The sequence below is a fragment of the Pygocentrus nattereri genome, chromosome 27 (genome assembly GCF_015220715.1).
Source record: "Pygocentrus nattereri isolate fPygNat1 chromosome 27, fPygNat1.pri, whole genome shotgun sequence".
NCBI lineage: Eukaryota > Metazoa > Chordata > Actinopteri > Characiformes > Serrasalmidae > Pygocentrus > Pygocentrus nattereri.
Window position 1 is genome coordinate 18,342,873 of NC_051237.1, and position 17,984 is coordinate 18,360,856.

The 17,984-nt window shown below is 38.8% G+C and overlaps 1 protein-coding gene across 1 annotated transcript in view; it reads left to right on the forward strand.

The window, feature by feature from the left end:
* Positions 1-17,984, forward strand: part of cpne4b (copine IVb) — a 79,858-nt gene that overhangs the window by 52,978 nt on the left and 8,896 nt on the right. The window contains exons 9-15 of the mRNA XM_017693597.2: positions 133-219; positions 442-501; positions 5,233-5,366; positions 7,592-7,646; positions 9,505-9,556; positions 11,455-11,588; positions 12,374-12,610. Of these exons, the coding sequence (XP_017549086.1) occupies positions 133-219; positions 442-501; positions 5,233-5,366; positions 7,592-7,646; positions 9,505-9,556; positions 11,455-11,588; positions 12,374-12,610 (759 nt within the window). The remainder of the gene's footprint in view (positions 1-132; positions 220-441; positions 502-5,232; positions 5,367-7,591; positions 7,647-9,504; positions 9,557-11,454; positions 11,589-12,373; positions 12,611-17,984) is intronic.

Genomic DNA, 17,984 nt, shown 5'->3' on the forward strand with positions numbered 1-17,984 from the left:
CCACATGAAGTAAATGTTTAAATAGATCTGACGAGCCACTTTTTACAGCATACTTTCGGTTGTGTACATTTGACTTTCCACCAAACAGCTACTTTAAGGAAACGCTTTTTCTCATCTGCCTGTTGGAAACAGATTCAGTGGGAATGCATCAATCCAAAGTATCAAGTGAAGAAGAAGAACTACAGAAACTCTGGTGTGGTGATGTTGACCCAGTGTAAGGTGAGGGAGCTGCCTTTGTGTTTTTTCTTGGTGCCTAGTTTCTTCACACCTCTGTCTACTTGCCTGCTGCTACAGCGCAATGGATTTGGTCAAAAGAGAACTATACAACAGAGAAATCAGCTATTTTAAACCATGAGATTCGCAGCTGCTCCTCTGCTTTTGTGAGAGAGTACATGTTCAGTAATGTCTGCTTCAGTAATGTCTGCCTTTTTCTCCTTTCAGATCATAAAGATGCACTCGTTTCTGGATTATATAATGGGTGGTTGTCAGATCCAGTTCACAGTAAGTGATTCTGAAGGGGATCTCCCATCTTTGACTGCATGAAAAGACCACAGTGCTCCATTATTAATGAGTAAACACTGCAGATGCACAGTCTCCAGGGAGACCGTCTGGAAGCTCCGTTCTGAGATCAGCTTCTTCGGTATATTTCCTGGCATCAGCACTAAGATAACTGAAACTGGTCTTAAATCAGCAGCTGCATTTAACTTGGTCGAACAACAAGACGCAGCCATAAACATCTTTAAAATAGAGCTAGTTTAAAGGCTGCCGTTTCATTTGGTATCTAAAATTAACAGTGAACCTGCTTCTACATTATTTGTTGTATGTAATGTTGATAATAGTAAAATAGTGGTACATCCAAAAAGGAATTTTTGGGTGCATTGTTTGGCCTCTACTAAGTGAAAGTTAAGTTAATACATTAAACACAGGGACCAAATGAATGCCATTTTTGGCATTAATGCTATTTTTTGTGTGCATTTCTATTTATTTGCCTAGTTTGACATATTGAGGAAAAACCTTTGCACAGGCCATGTTTTATGCACCGTTTATTTTTCCCCATGTTAAATTCAGTAAACAAAAATTGTGCATTAAAATGTGCATAAATACGTTCTCTTTAGAGGATTTGTTGGCTTATTTTCACTTGTAAACTTAAAAAAAACATCATTGGACAAGGGGTGAACAAACCTTTGCATACTCTGTGCCTTCCGTCATGAATGGATTTACAAAACAAATTTTATGCCAAAAGCTTTTCATAAAGCTATTCTGCAGCTTAGTAAGCATGAGGCAAAGTCTTTATAAACATTTCAAATTATTGCTTTCTGTGAAGTAACTCAACAAATGTCTGGTTCCTATCAGCACCACTGTGAACAGTTCTCTCTCGGAAAGTTTCTCTAGAACGGCGCATTTCATATAAAACTGCTATGAATAATTTGTTTATATCTCAATTATTAACTTAATATGAACATTTTGAAAAAGCCCTCCCCTTCCACCCTCACATGTTAGAGTTATTACTGTTGTTTTGCTGTACTGATGAAATATATTTTACATACACATAGAATTACATTTACATTTGATTTACATAACTGACAAGTACAAGTCATTTAACTGTCTACCATTTGTATTGCATTCAGGTTTTTTCTTTTTAATGGCCGTTATCATGGAAAACTCTTTTTTGTTTATCTTGAGCTTGATGTAGGATGTAAGCACTGTTAGGGTTTGAGTCCATATGGTCCATATATGCAAACTAAGCTGCAAAAACAGCCCATTTTGTAATCACTGTTATCATGATATCACAAAAAAAACAACACATATACATCTGCCTATTTAGCCTATAGCAGTTTAGCTCCACCCATTCATACTGATGTTGTAAAGAGTGTTTCGGCCTGGACTGCTTTTTATATGTGACAGCGGTATTAGCAGCAGTCATTGTGCTGATCTGATATATTTCATTCATCTGGAACAAATGAATCAGGTCAATTTAAAGATGCATTTTTTCAGAGATATGTACAACAGTTGTCATCAAATCACAAACCTTTTCATCAAATTCAAGTATTTGCATTATCACGTGTTACAGGACAAATCAGCGTTACATCACATCAGTGAAAAAACTTACCTCCCAGTGGATAACACAGGTAGTGCTGCAATGATACCGTAGGGTTTTATTGTAATTGTGAGACAAATTTAACTTCAGAAAAAGATATCAGAAAAATATCTTCTAAACTGGTCTTTCCAGATCAATAAATTCACTGCCATGTCCAAACATGTCTGAAATGGTCTACATAAATCTCATTACATAAAAAAATATGGACCACTATATAGAACACTGCTACAGGGATCAGAATTTGTGATTATAGTAAATGGTTTCAGATACTGTCACATAATACTGTCAGACAATAAACATCATGCATCCAGTCAAACATAACCAATGAGTTTCACTGCATATGTGAGAAGAGCTTACTTACAACCCCAATTACAGTGAAGTTGGGACGTTGTGTAAAACATAAATAAAAACAGAAGATGATGATTTGCAAATCCTTTTCAACTTATATTCAATTGAATACACTATAAAGACGAGATATTTAATGTTCAAACGGATAAACTTTATTGTTTTTTCCCAAATATTCACTCATTTTGAATTTGATGCCTGCAACACGTTCCAAAGAAGTTGGGACAGGGGCGTGTTTCCCACTGTGTTACATCACCTTTCCTTTAACAACACTCAATAAGCGTTTGGAAACTGAGGACACTGATTGTTGAAGCTTTGTAGGTGGAATTCTTTCCCATTCTTGCTTAATATAGAGCTTCAGTTGCACAGCAGTCCGGGGTCTCCGTTGTCGTATTTTGCTGGTCTGGACTGCAGGCAATCTGGATAACAATCCGGACAGTCCTTTTCTTCTTTGGCCCAGAGGACACGACGTCCATGATTTCCAAAAACAGTGTGAAATGTGGACTCGTCAGACCACAGGACACTTTTCCACTTTGCGTCAGTCCATCTCAGATGAGCTCAGGCCCAGAGAAGCCGGCGGCGTTTCTGGGTGGTGTTGATATGTGGCTTCGCTTTGCATGGCAGAGTTTTAACTTGCACTTGTAGATGGAGCGACGAACTGTGTTCACTGACAGTGGTTTTCCGAAGTGTTCCTGAGCCCATGTGGTTAATATCCGTTACAGAATGATGTGGGTTTTTAATGCAGTGCCGTCTGAGGGATCAAAGGTCACAGGCATTCAATGCTGGTTTTCTGCCTTGCTGCTTGCAGAGATTTCTCCAGATTCTCTGAATCTTTTGATGATATTATGGACTGTAGATGATGATAATCCCTAAATTCCTTGCAGTTGCACATTGAGAAACGTTGTTCTTAAACTGTTGGACTATTTGCTCACGCAGTTGTTCACAAAGTGGTGAACCTCGCCCCGTCCTTGCTTGTGAACGACTGAGCCTTTCAGGGATGCTCCCTTTATACCCAATCATGACACTCACCTGTTTCCAACTAACCTGTTCACCTGTGGAATGTTCCAAACAGGTGTTTTTTGAGCATTCCTCAACTTTCCCAGTCTTCGGTTGCCCCTTTCCCAACTTCTTTGGAACGTGTTGCATGCATCAAAATCAAAATGAGTGAATATTTGAAAAAAACAATAAAGTTTATCCATTTGAACATGAAATATCTTGTCTTTGTAGTGGATTCAATTGAATATTGGTTGAAAAGTATACCAATCTAAATGTACGTTGATTTGCAAATCATCATATTCTGTTTTTATTTGTTTTACGCAACATCCCAGCTTCAATGGAATTGGGGTTGTATATTCATAACATGTCTGAAGAGAGGTCTGTGGAGACACTGCAGTTGTAGCTGGGCTCAGTAATCCTACTTAAAGAAGTTGCATTTTTATCTTCAAACATCATTATATTGCTTTGCATTGTCAGAGTGAGATTGTATGAGTGCAATCAGACACCATTAGACAACGGCGCCATAAAGTGACACCTTTTTGTGGTGAATTTTTGTCGTATAGTCATGAACATTCACCAGCCACACATTTTATTGCAGTGTTTACTGAAGAAGCGCTCGGCTTATAAGAGTTTTTTTCCCTGCACATTCAAAATCAAGAACTGACCTAATCATGAACCAACTGACCTTACGGTTCATTTCCCACCAGCTCAAGAGACACCTGGAACTGTTGTAACGGTCACGACTGATAATTTAATGGCCGTTGTGGTCATTTCATAGTGTCTAATTCAGCTAATTAGCTGCTATGCTTCCCAGTTAGCTCACCTTATTGGGTGATATGAAAAAATATCTGCACACACTCTCATATGAATTTCTACATTAACACAGAATTTCTCTTTCAGGTGTTAGAGATGCAGCGTGTGAGATTTAGGGGAATCAATTAGCAAAAATGGAAGTTTAGTTTTACTAAACCATGTTTTCCTTAGTGCATAATCACCTCTAACTACAAATTGCTGTGTTTTCATCAGCTTACAATGAGCTCTTCATATCTGCATATAAGCAAGTCTTCTTCCAAAAGAGGCTGCCATGCTGCTCCAGCAAGTTTTTACAGTAGCCCAGAACTGACAAACGCAGGCTCTAAAGAGTGTCTTTTGCATTTTTATGTTGAAGAGGTTGAGAGCTCGAATTTGGTGGCACTATAGCTCAAGCTGAAAGATAGAGAAAGAGGAAGAATATATATTATATATTCTATATATATATTATATTATTTATGAGAAAATAAATTTTCACAAATGAAGGATTATACCTATTATTTAGTATAAGAAAATCAAAGAGAAGGTGAATACTTGATAGCAATGAAGTGAAAACAGGTCAACTGTTCTACAATCCTTTGCATACAGTACTTGGGTACATTTTCCATTACAGCCTCAAACACAACAAGAATTTTCAGTTTTTGCCAATCTTTTGTGTGTTATGTTTGAATTTCCTTTAAATTGTGGCATGAATTTATGCCATGAAAAGACAACCTTTACACACAGTTTGATGTGGTATAGAGAAAGTTTAGAATCCAACCAAATTCCTCGGCTTATTTCATTGAGCTATGAGTGAGAAATAACTGTGACCTAATACAAGCTATAACTGTGACTTTTAAGGGTTAAACATATAGATCCTGTCCCAGTCTCCTCACTAAGTCCAGATGGGAAGTCACTGAGGCATAATCTGTGAGTTGTTGCTGGTGTAGGAGTTTTAATTAGCGGTAATCACTGTCAGTAACGATATCGCTATGTGTCTGCAGGTGGCGATTGATTTCACCGCCTCAAACGGTGACCCACGGAACAGCTGCTCTCTACACTACATCCACCCATACCAGCCAAATGAGTACCTTAAAGCACTGGTGGCTGTGGGCGAGATCTGCCAAGACTATGACAGGTAAATGACCATCTACTGACCACCTGACTGAACCATAATGAACCATGCTATTCAAAGTTCTCAACTGATAAGTTATTGAAAGATGATTCCTGTGAATATGCTGATATAACATGCTTCTTGATCGTTTAAATTACCCTCAGTAATCATAGGTAAACAGTCAGCAATTCACATGCATACACATCCCCACCCCCAGGTCTTGATTATAATGGACTGTTCCCTGTACTTATGTGATGACATAACTGTGTAATGACAGACTGGCATGAACAAGACACTTATGCTGTAATATACTTAATGGAGAGGAGGTTCTTCAGTGTGATTTTCTAGGTGATTCAAGTGCAACAGCGAAAACACAGAAAAGTCACCATGTTTACTTTGTTTTTCATCACTTAATAAATTAAGTAACAAATATCAAGAAATAAATGTAAAAATCTATACTCATTATCTCAAAATGAAAATATAGATATATCCACTAGATTTAAGAAGTTCTCTTACCAAAATATAATCTTTGGCATTGTTGATGGTTGTGCCACTCAGGAGCCCAGAGCCTGAGGACCACAGAACCACTAAATACATGCACATACTTACACATTTCAACAGTGCTTTAAAATCCAACGTTTTATCAAAATGGTCTTTAATTTTTTCAAATTTGACCAAATGCTGTAAGAGTAGCTTTTTCAGTAGAACTCTTTACACTTTTATTACTTACACACTTCTACATAAACTTTAATATTTCTATTATTTTACTATTTTAATATTTCTGGTAAAATATTATAGAGAAAAAGATCGGTCAAATTAACGTGACATAAACACGTGGTCAGTTTTGAGTGACAAAAAGGTCAACATTTTATTTAAAACTGAAATCATCGGTTCATTTTTCAAACAGGTGTGATTTATGAATAAGTAACTGCGGTTGGACGGCTCATTGAACAATGAAGCATGCCACTGTGCATAAATGTTACTTATATGTGATGGAAAGTCTATAGAAAACCAGTATTTGTATAAACCATTAGATCAAAACCTTCAATCTCATTATATATATATATATATTTATATTTATATATATGTGTGTATATCAAAGGAATAGTTCTGCGAAAAATCTAATTTACACAATTTCGTATTACCCCAGAAGTACACAATCAGCCAAGACACATTTGGGGTAATATCTTGCTTATTTTGAGCTGTGAAGCTAATATTGCTAACAAACACTAGCTGATATCACCAAAACCTCTTTTATCCTGCTCAAACCGCATCCAGCTTAACCATTTTTAAAGCTCTCGTTAAGTTACCAGTACTTACCAGTACTTATCATCCAATACTTGCTTTGCTAATCAGCCCTTCATTATTCATATAAAATGGCCATACTGCTGATAGAATTCAACAAATCTGTGCAATGACTGGTGTTCACCAAAAAGTCAGGAACAAAACTTTACACTATGTGGCCAAAAGTATGTGGACAACTGAATATCACAACTATATGATTTTGTTCCATCCCATTCCAGAACCGTGGGCATTAATATGGAGTTGCCCCCATTTGCAGTTATAACAGTCTTCACTCTTCTGGGAAAGCCACAGACACACAAGTCTGAATTTGTGCCCATTCAGTCAAAAGAGCACTTGCGAGGTCAGGCACTGATGTTGAATGAAAAGACCTGGCTTGCAATCAACATTCCAAGTCATCCCAAAGGTGTTCAGAGGGATTGAGGTCAGGGCTCTGTTCAGGCCACTGGAGTTCCTCCAAACTACACTTGTCAAATCATGTCTTAGTGGGCCTTACTTTATGTATAGTCGTGCCTTTAGCACAGCACGGTGTCAGGTGACTAATAATCTGAATTTTCCATGGCTAGGTAAAACCTTCATATATTTAAGAGTTAAATAGCACTTAATATAGCACTGTTACATCTGGTACAATCAATTATGATTACAATCTCAATAAAGAAACTAACCAATCTAGCACCTGTTTATGCAACTTGGTCCACTCACAGCAAATCATACCCTTTGACTGAATGTTGATGAAATGCTTATTGAAGTGACATCAGGGATAATGTGCAAATACACTACTTGGGCCACTCAATCACATCAGCGCTTGAATGAGTGCACCGTTCAAGCACTGAGCCAATTATATTTGACCCTTTCCAATGTCGTACTTCACTGCAGCTCGTTTCTCAGACTGTATCTCATTCATCTCACTACCATTAATCATCTGGACCCTCTGACTCTGATTTCAGTGATAAAATGTTTCCAGCGTTCGGCTTTGGAGCGCAGATCCCACCTGATTTCAAAGTAAGTCAGCTTCTCCTACCCACACCAATGTCACCAACATTTAACTGATACTATTACAGAAAGCTGGTAAGTCTGTGTGGTTTTGCTAATGTAGCACTGATTGAACTGGTCCTTAAAGATGAAAATGTGGCACTTGTTTATTAAGCATTAATGATTGATTAATACATCTCCTACACATGTTTTGGGTAATTCCATTTGTTTGTTTGAATGTCTAATTATGGTAATTCTACATCAGTGTGCCATCATCTCGTGCACTTGCCAAACCAAAATAATGCCAACATAATCCACCTCAGCTGTTTAATTTAATTCAGTAATTTAGCAATTAGTATAGAGTTACAACTGTTGAGAAAAACATTCACAGACACGCAGACAGTTTAGATGTAGGTGTAAACCAAATGCAGAATCCTCAAGCCAAAAGTGCTTCAAGAACCCATGTGGGAAAATGTTATTTTGGCAAATATTAATGCTGCACTTCGTAAGATTCTTGTGTAAAAGACTCACTGCTCTCAAACATGTGTACTTGAAATAGTTAACTCTTCTTGAATGCCATGGAGGGATCACATTTTTCCATTGAAGGTTTTTGATTGATTCCATCAATCCAAAGATTCCATTGTGAGTTTTTGGCCACTACAAGAAAAAGTTGTTTTTTGTTTTTTACAGTGCCTTTAAGACTGATATGTAAATGACATGTGTTCACTGGCTGCCGTGTTCTGTGCCTCATTCAAAAAGCAGTCCAGGGTGAAACACTCCTTATAACTTCAGCAAAAGTGGGCAGGGCTAAACTGCTGTAGGCTGAATGGACAGCTTTATCTTAGTACATCTGAAAAAAGTGAAAATGTACATACAAAACTGTGCTATGCTACGTGGCAGCATAGTTTTGTATGTTACAAATGAGTTTGAACCTATACAGTCCACTATACCTCAATATGTGTGTAAAGAAAATGTTGCCCTTGTAAAATAAACCAAAACCAATAGATGCCAGCTAGCTGATGAACTACAATAGCTACTTCACACCCTTTCTGTTTATCTGTCCCATAAACCACACAAATCCGCACATATTACACGAACAAGCTTTTCCTCTGAGAAAACTGCCGTGCCTCTTGCACTTTAAAGCAGCATATGGCCAATGGACCATTTGTATGGTCCTATCCCATCGACATATCTCAAAACTCTCAGAGGTCACTAGCCTTGCTCTGATTGCTGGCTGGATTTTGTAACTTGACAGAGATAAGAGATTTCAGCAAGATCTTAAACTAGCACAGTAAATTGCCATGGAAACCCAAGCGCTCGGAATATCACAGCTACCTGACAGGAGATTTCTGAATTATTCATGACCTTCTGAGGCCATTCCACTGTAATCACCATCTCATTTCACTAATCCGGGTCCTGCAATCTCAGCGCATCTGATTGGTTGAAATGCGCCGGCCAGAGACCATATATTAACGTAGCCAAATACGATTGGATGCGACGCAGAAACTGTATTTGACTTGCTTAAAGAACTCAGGGCTGGGGGGGGGGGTTCAGCATGTTTTATGCATAATCCAGTCTCATTCATTGATTCGCCCTGAATTTAAATAAACCTTAAAAATGGCTGAGTCCGTCCAGTACATTATGCAGAAAGGTCTCACTAACAGCATGCCAAACGAAGACTACAGTTGACTTCACAACTCTGATCAGAATGGTTTTGCATATCAAGTGTGTTCATGGTTCACACTCTAGGATCTTCATTCATATTGGTTCTTGAGTCTTCTTCATTTCAAATATGCCAGCAGTACAATAAAAGCACTATCCCTAATGCATTTGATTGCTTATCCCTATCAAAGTAATGGAAGAGTTAATTAAGCTCTCTGCTCTTCAGGTCTCTCATGATTTTGCTGTGAACTTTGATGAGGACAACCCAGAGTGTGCTGGTGAGTGTCTTTGTGTGTTTGTGTCCTCCAGCATCTGGTGTTATATTTTTAGCTTCCTCACGCATTCACAACAAAAAAGTAAGATGTTAGGACGCCGCACTAATCTTTATGTGAGAAGAGAACTTATCACAGATTCACATAGATGTGGAAGTCTCACTGTTGTGCACAAAGTGTGCTGAGTTTATGTCCCTTCATAGAATAAATGTGCCTCAAGCTCTGTTCAGATTCATTTATAAGGGGGACATATAGGCTAACAATTCTACATGTGTTCGAAGTCCTAAACCGGCAACAAAATTACCGCATGATGAGTGAGTTTCTCATCATATAATCATCATATACATCATATACAATCATATAAACACTGTTCTTTTCATTTCACACTATTTGTAAAAGATTTAATAAGGAAACAGGCTTGGATGTTAAACACACCAAGTAACAACAATCGGAACATTTGTTTCTGAATTCGGCCAAAGTGTATCCAGATATGATCTGGACACAAAACGTGTGTTAATGCAAGGTGTTAGGTCTAAAGGCCTACAAAACAGAAATTAAGTTGAGCTCAGAAAAACAGAAAAATGCGATTGCCAGCTTACATGGCTGTGACTCTCCCTATCAGTGCCCTCAGACCTGAGGGAGGGATTCCTGTCCACAAAGTCCTGAGGAGTAACTAAAATCTGAACTAGTGATCTCATCCTCAAGTCACACTGCTCTGAATTCATTCCGCTTTTCATTCTTTTTGGACTCTCTTGGACTTGAGTGATGCAACTATCTGAGTGCCTGAATACCAAGAGATCCTGAATCTGGATCCCAGCAATGCCTCAGCCATGTGTGGTGAGACATCTGAGCGGAGAACCTTCACCACCTCAGGCTGGGTGCACCATGCGATGGGGGAGTTGTAAGCTGTGGGTGGGAATTGGCAATGAAAAAATTGAGGGAGGAAATTTTGGCTCATAAGGAAGCACATTCCCTGTTTTGTTTTGTTTTCTTTTCTTTTAGTTTGTTTTTTGTTTTCTTGAGTAAGCTCAACTTCAACTGGATTTAAGGTATAGTACTGTAAATATGTGTTTTAAAAGGAGAGTTTAATGTTTCATTAAAACGAGCGGAATGAGAGTTACAGAAAAGTGCAATGTTTTTCTGCAAATTTTAAAATACAAGTGAAACATGGTGTTTCAACTTTGCCATGTTATCTTCCAGGAAATCCAGCGAGCACTACCCCTTCAGGATGTTGACAGAAATCAGCTATCAACTTTCTATAGCATTCATCTATTTGGAGACCTGTCATTCCAAATCAGTTGACCAATAGAGAGTACATGTGAACGCCCTCTTCGAAGACCCACCCCAATTAAAAAAAAAAGCCAAAAGTCGGAAGCAACTGAGCGATTCCAGAAACAAAAAATATATCAGCAAAATCAGCAAAAAGAAAAACATTTAAGCAAAAACGGGCAACATGAGTAATACATTTATGTCAGATGGAGAGAAAATGAGTAGTTTGATTTAACTCTCATTATTTGTACTTGCAATAAATTTTGGTATTTTTATAGTGAACCTTTTTTATTTTATTTGGAATTTGCTCCAAGTGCTAATAATCAAAGCAGATCTATCTTGGATTGTATAGACTTTACAATCTAAACAGTATTTAGTTCTGTTTTAAGATACTAATAACAATAATAACACTATGTTTATATTTCTCTATAGGAATATATGCATGTTGTTCTTTGGCCCAGTATGAGCTGGATAGCATTCAGTCACATATGAATTCTTATATAATGAGCCCCTAATCAATCACAGTTGTCCTTCTTGAAAATAAATTTATAGAAGATATAGAACATAATGTATTCACACGTACAGTGTATGTGCGTGATGATATTAATTTGTCCCATTTTATTTGTCTTTGCCAGGTATTCAGGGGGTTGTAGAAGCCTATCAGAACTGTCTCCCTAAGATCCAGCTCTACGGCCCCACTAACATTGCCCCAATCATTCAGAAGGTAGCTAACTCTGCCTCTGAGGAGATGCACACTAAGGAGGCTATGGTATGTATGCATAGATACCTTGGTCAAAGTGACAGTTGTGACTAGGGACAGTTTTATTGTTTTGGTTCTCCCAGTATTCCAGGTTTGGAATAAAAGGGAGCTTGTCATTTTAAAGTGCAGCAGGGTCAGCTTCAATTTCAGATCCCCCTCTTACAGTGGGCCACTGCAAGATCCACCTCTAAATTCACACAACAATGGCTCACTGATGAAATAATCAGGTTTTTACAGTTACTGTTCACTTCCTTATCTTAAAAACTATTGAGAAGCTGCAAGACTGAAGAGGTTCTGTGAGAAAAATTGGTCTCAGATCTCTGTATACGCGTTATGTATGTCTTCTCCCACTTCATTGAGAATTATAACAGTTAACTGTTATTCACTGTCACTGTAGCAAATTCTAAATTCAGGCATTCCAATACCTGTAATACACCTGCATGTTTTGGGAAATTGTATTTGCTATTAACTATACATCTTCTGTGGTGTTCTACTGATCAGTTGTAACCATGGATAGAAAGGTGGATCATGATGGATTAACAGAGCAGATTAAACTGTTTAAGCAGATTTGGTGAGTGGGTGAAATTGACTTAGGGAAAGGAGAGAGGGGAAAAGGAGGCATTAACAGAGAGACAGAAGAGAGGATCAGAGGGTAAAATTGGGCCACTGTAACTGGGTTAACGGGAGGCACACATAGTGCCCAGTGACTGGATCTGGGGACTAAAAAGTAGAATGCAAACCACTGAACTTCTGCATGTTTTCTGGCCCCCTCTCTCTCCATCTCTCTCTGTTAGGAGTACTTCATTCTGTTGATCTTGACGGATGGAGTGATCACAGACATGGCGGACACACGGGAGGCCATCGTCCACGCCTCTCACCTGCCAATGTCTGTCATCATCGTGGGCGTGGGCAACGCTGACTTCAGTGACATGCAGATGTTGGATGGAGACGATGGAATTCTGCGCTCACCCAAAGGAGAACCCGTCCTCCGAGATATTGTCCAGTTTGTGCCCTTCCGTAACTTCAAACATGTGAGTTTTTGGCCACTACAAGAAAAAGTCGTTTTTTGTTTTTTTACAGTGCCTTTAAGACTGATATGTTACATGATATGTAAATGACATATGTGTTCACTGGCTGGATGAAACACTCCTTATAACTTCAGCAAAAGTGGGCAGGGCTAAACTGCTGTAGGCTGAATGGACAGCTTTATCAAAATTTTTAGTTTTTTGTGCTATCACAGAAATAATGAAGTCAAAAATAGCTGTTTATATAGTCTAGTTTGCATTTATATGAGATGTTCGGACGGGGGAGTAGATTTGAAACTTTAACAGTATTTAGATACTGCATCAAACACTTTTATTTCAAAAAAGCAAGGTAAATAAGTTTTGGACGATATGGGACAGAGACACAAGCTTCGAAGATGTGCTGAAGAGCTGTTTTCCACCAAAAAAAGTTTTGGTGTTTCAGGGCCAGATATAGGTGTATGCGAATGCACAGTGCAAAATGGACCTTGATGCAGCCAAAATATGCACTCGCAATGCAGATTACTGTTTCTATATATATTCTATTTGGGTAAAATTATGCTCTTAGGGGGTGTTTTGGTGGGAATAACTTTCATTTATTAACACCACTGATAATAAAATATTAATCTCTTCATTACTGAACTTGAATGGTGTCTTTGGTTCTGAGCTTGTGGATGGCTCCACTACTTCACTGCACCTGTCAAACCTGTCATTGGTGGTGCAATGCACAATTTGCATGATTAGCTACAGCCTTAGTAAATTTCAAGCACTGCACATACTTACTTATGTATATCTGCCCCATTGTGTCAGTCAGGGGGCACAACACATACACTCACTGAACACTTTATAAGGAACACTGTATTATTACTATGTAGGGCCTCCCTTCACTCTCAAAACAGCACCAATTCCACAAGAGCTGACATGATTCCACTCTGCAATTCCTGCAGATTTTTTAGGTGCACTTTCAGCCTGCGAATCTCCCAATCTAAGGTACTCTATTGGATTCAGATCCAGTGACTTGGAGGTCACTGAAGGACGTTAAGCTCAGTGTCATTTTTATAAATCCAGTTTGAGATGACCTTTGCTTTGTAACATGGTGCAAGTGATTGATATAATGCAAGACATCGTTGGAAGTAGCCATTAGAAGATGGGTACATTTTGGCCATGAAAGGATGCACATGATCAGCAATAAGACTCAAATAGGCTGTGGTATTCGATGATAGATTGGTATTAATAGGCCCAAAGTGTGCCAAGAGAACATTCCTCACACCATTACACCACCTCCACCAGCCTGGACTGTTCATATAAATGAGATTGAATGGGTTCATGCAGTTGCTGCCAAACTCTGTCCCTTCTATCTGTGTACATATACCAGAAATTAAGATTCATCAGATCATAATACATTTTTCTGGTCTTCAGCTGTCTAAGCCGATGCCCACTGACACCTATAAATGAAGTACACTAACAATTAGTTATGCACTACTGGCATCATGGTGGTCATAGTAGTTGCACCATTGACTACTTCAGTGGTTCCTAACTTAGGGGTAGCAGGATGGCTGAAAAAGAGAACATAGATTTGTCATTTTTAGACTTTTCCACAAAATCCTCCATACCAGTGATGTCACATATTTGTTATTGTAGAAGTCTCTAACTGGCGCAAGAGTGTGTAGCAGTGCTTATTGAGTCAGCTAGTCTGCCAACTAATATTGCTGTCTCTCGAAAGATTGCGCCCTAGTAAATTATTTGTGTTGATTTTCTATATAAAAATAAGGTGCGTCTTCTGCAGGGAACAAACGTGGCATTTTTTGCTATTTTTAGTGCGAATTTTAGTTCTAAATGAATTTGAATACACAATAAAGTAAAAAAGAAATGAATTTGCATATTCATATAAATAACAATATCGCTGCCAGTGCCCCCCAGGTATGCTACTTTACTAGTGGCACAGTGCACAGTGCACAAAAATGCACTAATTTTACATTTTTCATTGTGTTATGGCTGATCAAAATCCTGGTACTCTCCACGTTTTCCTGAAAGTTGTACAATGTAATAATTATCAGACTTTGAGTAAGATCCAGGCAGGAGTCAAACTTTATTTACAGGAGGGAAAAACAAATCCGTAGTAGAATAGCCAGTCCAGTTCAAGAAGGGAAAAACAATCAGTTGAAGGAAACCAAACAGAGATAAAATCCAAATACGAGAACAAGCAGAACAGGCAGACAGGCAGAAGGTCAAAACACAAATAGCACAATGGAAATAAATCACAAGGCTTAGAAATACAAAAGTAGGTTTAAACGAGGCTTCGCAAAGACCATAACAAATTAAAGGCCAATTAAAGAGAAAGATAAAACAGGCCTCGTGTGCAGTCCGCTGATTAATGCTCAGGTGAGAGTGACCTCTGCAGGTGAGGAGGGAAACCCGTAACCAAGTATGTGGCACCACTTCCTTTTCTTCTCCAGTTACTGCTTAGCAACTTTCCACCATTACCTAAGTCAAGCTTTCAGAATTTTTAGCAGTTGAACTGGTGTTACTTTGCGAAACGCCAGATATTCAGAAGATCAGTCTGGGGGATCTGTTAAAGCGAGACCTAATACTTAAACAGATTAGAGGTTGCTCATTTCTAAAACCACATATAAAATGACAGCCGTGTCAGTAGTGATCTGCAAACTGTCTACTTCAGTGAATAAATCTTTCAGAAGTGATGTAAAAAGGGAAAAAAAAACATTTTCCACACCCCCCTTTCCACACTATGCTTTGGCTTAGGTTGCTTGACGGTTTGAGTTTTTAAGTTTGTTGCTTTCTTCTGTTTTTATTATGTACATTTTAGTTGTTGTTTTAATGTTTAATTGTCTTGTCTTGATTGGAAAAAATATGCACTTACAGTAATAATGTGCTCCACCACAGTTAGCATACTGCAGTTGGGATGCAGCATAGCCCTTGTGTAGCCGGTCATGATATTGTAAGAAAAATCACTGACCACTCAAAAACAAGAAGCCAGGAAGGGGCCCAACAAACATTTGTGCCCATGGGCTGATAACTTGATGATCTGGACTTGGGGCAGCTTACAGGCCAGGCCACCATGAAGCCTTCTGGTGCTTCCAGTGGGCAGCCTGAGCCTGATAGAGAAACTTTATGTTAAAACAAATAAAACAGTTGACTATTAGGCTAGCTGCTTTGATAAGCCCTGCTGCACACTGATGCTGATCATCCTTTCAAATTCCCCAGTGAATATGCACCAGTACCTGCAGGGCAGAGTTTAGAACGCCGACCCTGGCTAACTTTATAACACAAGCAGATTTGGGTTTGGTAATTGTGCAGAAATATGTGGCCCAAGGGGGTACCCATGCTGCTGCTGCTGCTGCTGATGCAAACGGAAACTAAAAGCAGTGCAGAAGAGGAAAAGCCTCAAATGTTCAATTGAGACGTCCATTCCCTTATGCATTCCCTTATGGGGAGTAAAGACAAAAGATTCATAGAATAGGCTGAGGTTGGAAGTGTCCACAGGAGAATTACTCTATCTAAGTTTCTTTAGAGGAAAGGAGAGGTGAGACAGAGAGAGAAAGCAGAAGAGAGAGAGAGAGAGAGAGAGAGAGAGAGAGAGAGAGATAGAGAGCATGCTTCTAAGGGTGTCCTTTTTTCTTTTCATCTCTCCATTCTCTCTCCAAGTCAGTGCATTTCTTTCTCAGCTGTCTCCTCACACACAGCCAAGTCCTGTACCGGAGAGCTGAGAACATCAAAGCTTCCAGGCTTTAGTGTCCCCACATGTTCTTCAATTAAAGTGTGTGAAAGCGCTCATGTACAACATGCCTGCCTCTTCATCTTCATTAGGGAAGCGTTTGTTTGTGCTAAGCATCCATTCCAATGCTGTAGCAGCAACTGTCACGCAAGATTTTTACTGCTGGGAAGTTCACGCACAGTGCACAACATAGCTTGAAGGAGACTTCAAAATAAGTCACCTGGATATTGTGTCGTTCAGTGTGTGATCGTGCATGCATTTTTGGTTTGTGAAGTTGGAAGAGACCGAACACACCAGCAAAACAGTAGAGCTGCATGTAAACACAACACTGTGCCATGATTGTTTTCAATTCAATTTTTGCAAAAAATAAATTATTTACAAAGCAATGGGAGGAAAAATCAATCAGTTGGTAAAAATATAATAGACTGAAATTCTGTCAGCTACTTATTACTATGCAGTCTGTACAGTTACTGTACACTAGTTGTTGTCATTTCTCTCTATAATAGATGTAAATTGATTTTTATGATGTATACAGTTGTTAAAGGTTAGACTTCTAGGCAGGTTTTGGTCAAGACCACCTTTGCCGAGTACAAGACACATCCAAGACTATGACTAGTCGAGATCGAGTCGAGACTGGGTCTAAAAGAGCCTTGTTTGCTTTTGACTGCTTCCAATCCAAATTTATTGGTCTTCTCCAATTGTTTGGTGAAGTTGTATAAAAGTGTTATTCAGAGGAGAGTGTGAGTAAAATGCCCAGTTAAGCCACAGCCACCCAAAGACAGAAAGGGGCATCATAGATGCATAATTTTAAGTTAGCAATACTCTGTTCTCACAGAAAAAAATCAAGTTAGCTTTATTGTGTATTGAGAAACGTTGGATGATTTGATTCCATTTCCCTCTCAACACCCAGAACCTCTCCAAATGTAGAATCACTTAACTGCTTCGTTCACACCACTCATTTATCTGTGCTCCTATTCACCAATACCAGCGTCCTGTACCACCTGATACTGTGTGACGTAAACCTAATGTACACTGCAATGAATGAATGACTGGAGCTGGCAGTGAAGGAGGGATCCGCGGGTCACAGAGAAGTGTTGCTGATGGGGTGGTGGTATAAACATTCTGCCCTAGCATACGCTGTGTGATTTTAGCTCGTTTTTAACCACAAACAAACTGACAACCATTTCCCCAGTACAGGTGGAAAAAAGGTCGGCTAACAAAACGTTATGTAATGAATTACATTAGCATTCAGTTTACATTGTGTATTGACAGGCTCGAGTCCACATCCCTGGCTATTTTACATATTTCTTGTTGTCAGCAGATTGATACAAACATGGCAGAATGTAAAGGATGTCTTTTTTATATGCAAAGCAAAACATAACCAAAAAATCAAATCATCCAAAAATAATGGGCCCAGTCTCAAATGCTGTCCAATCCAGAAAAATTTTGAGGAAGAGACTGGAGACCGAGACTGGAATCAAGTACTACAGCTCTGTGTTCTAGAAGTTCTGACGACACCCATGAATACACCTCAGAAATGTGACGATATACCATAAAAACAATAACTTATAATATTGCACAAGAGATGAAAAAGGAAACAAAGGAACGGACTGACAGCACAAAACACTCTATGCTCTTAAAAACATTGCT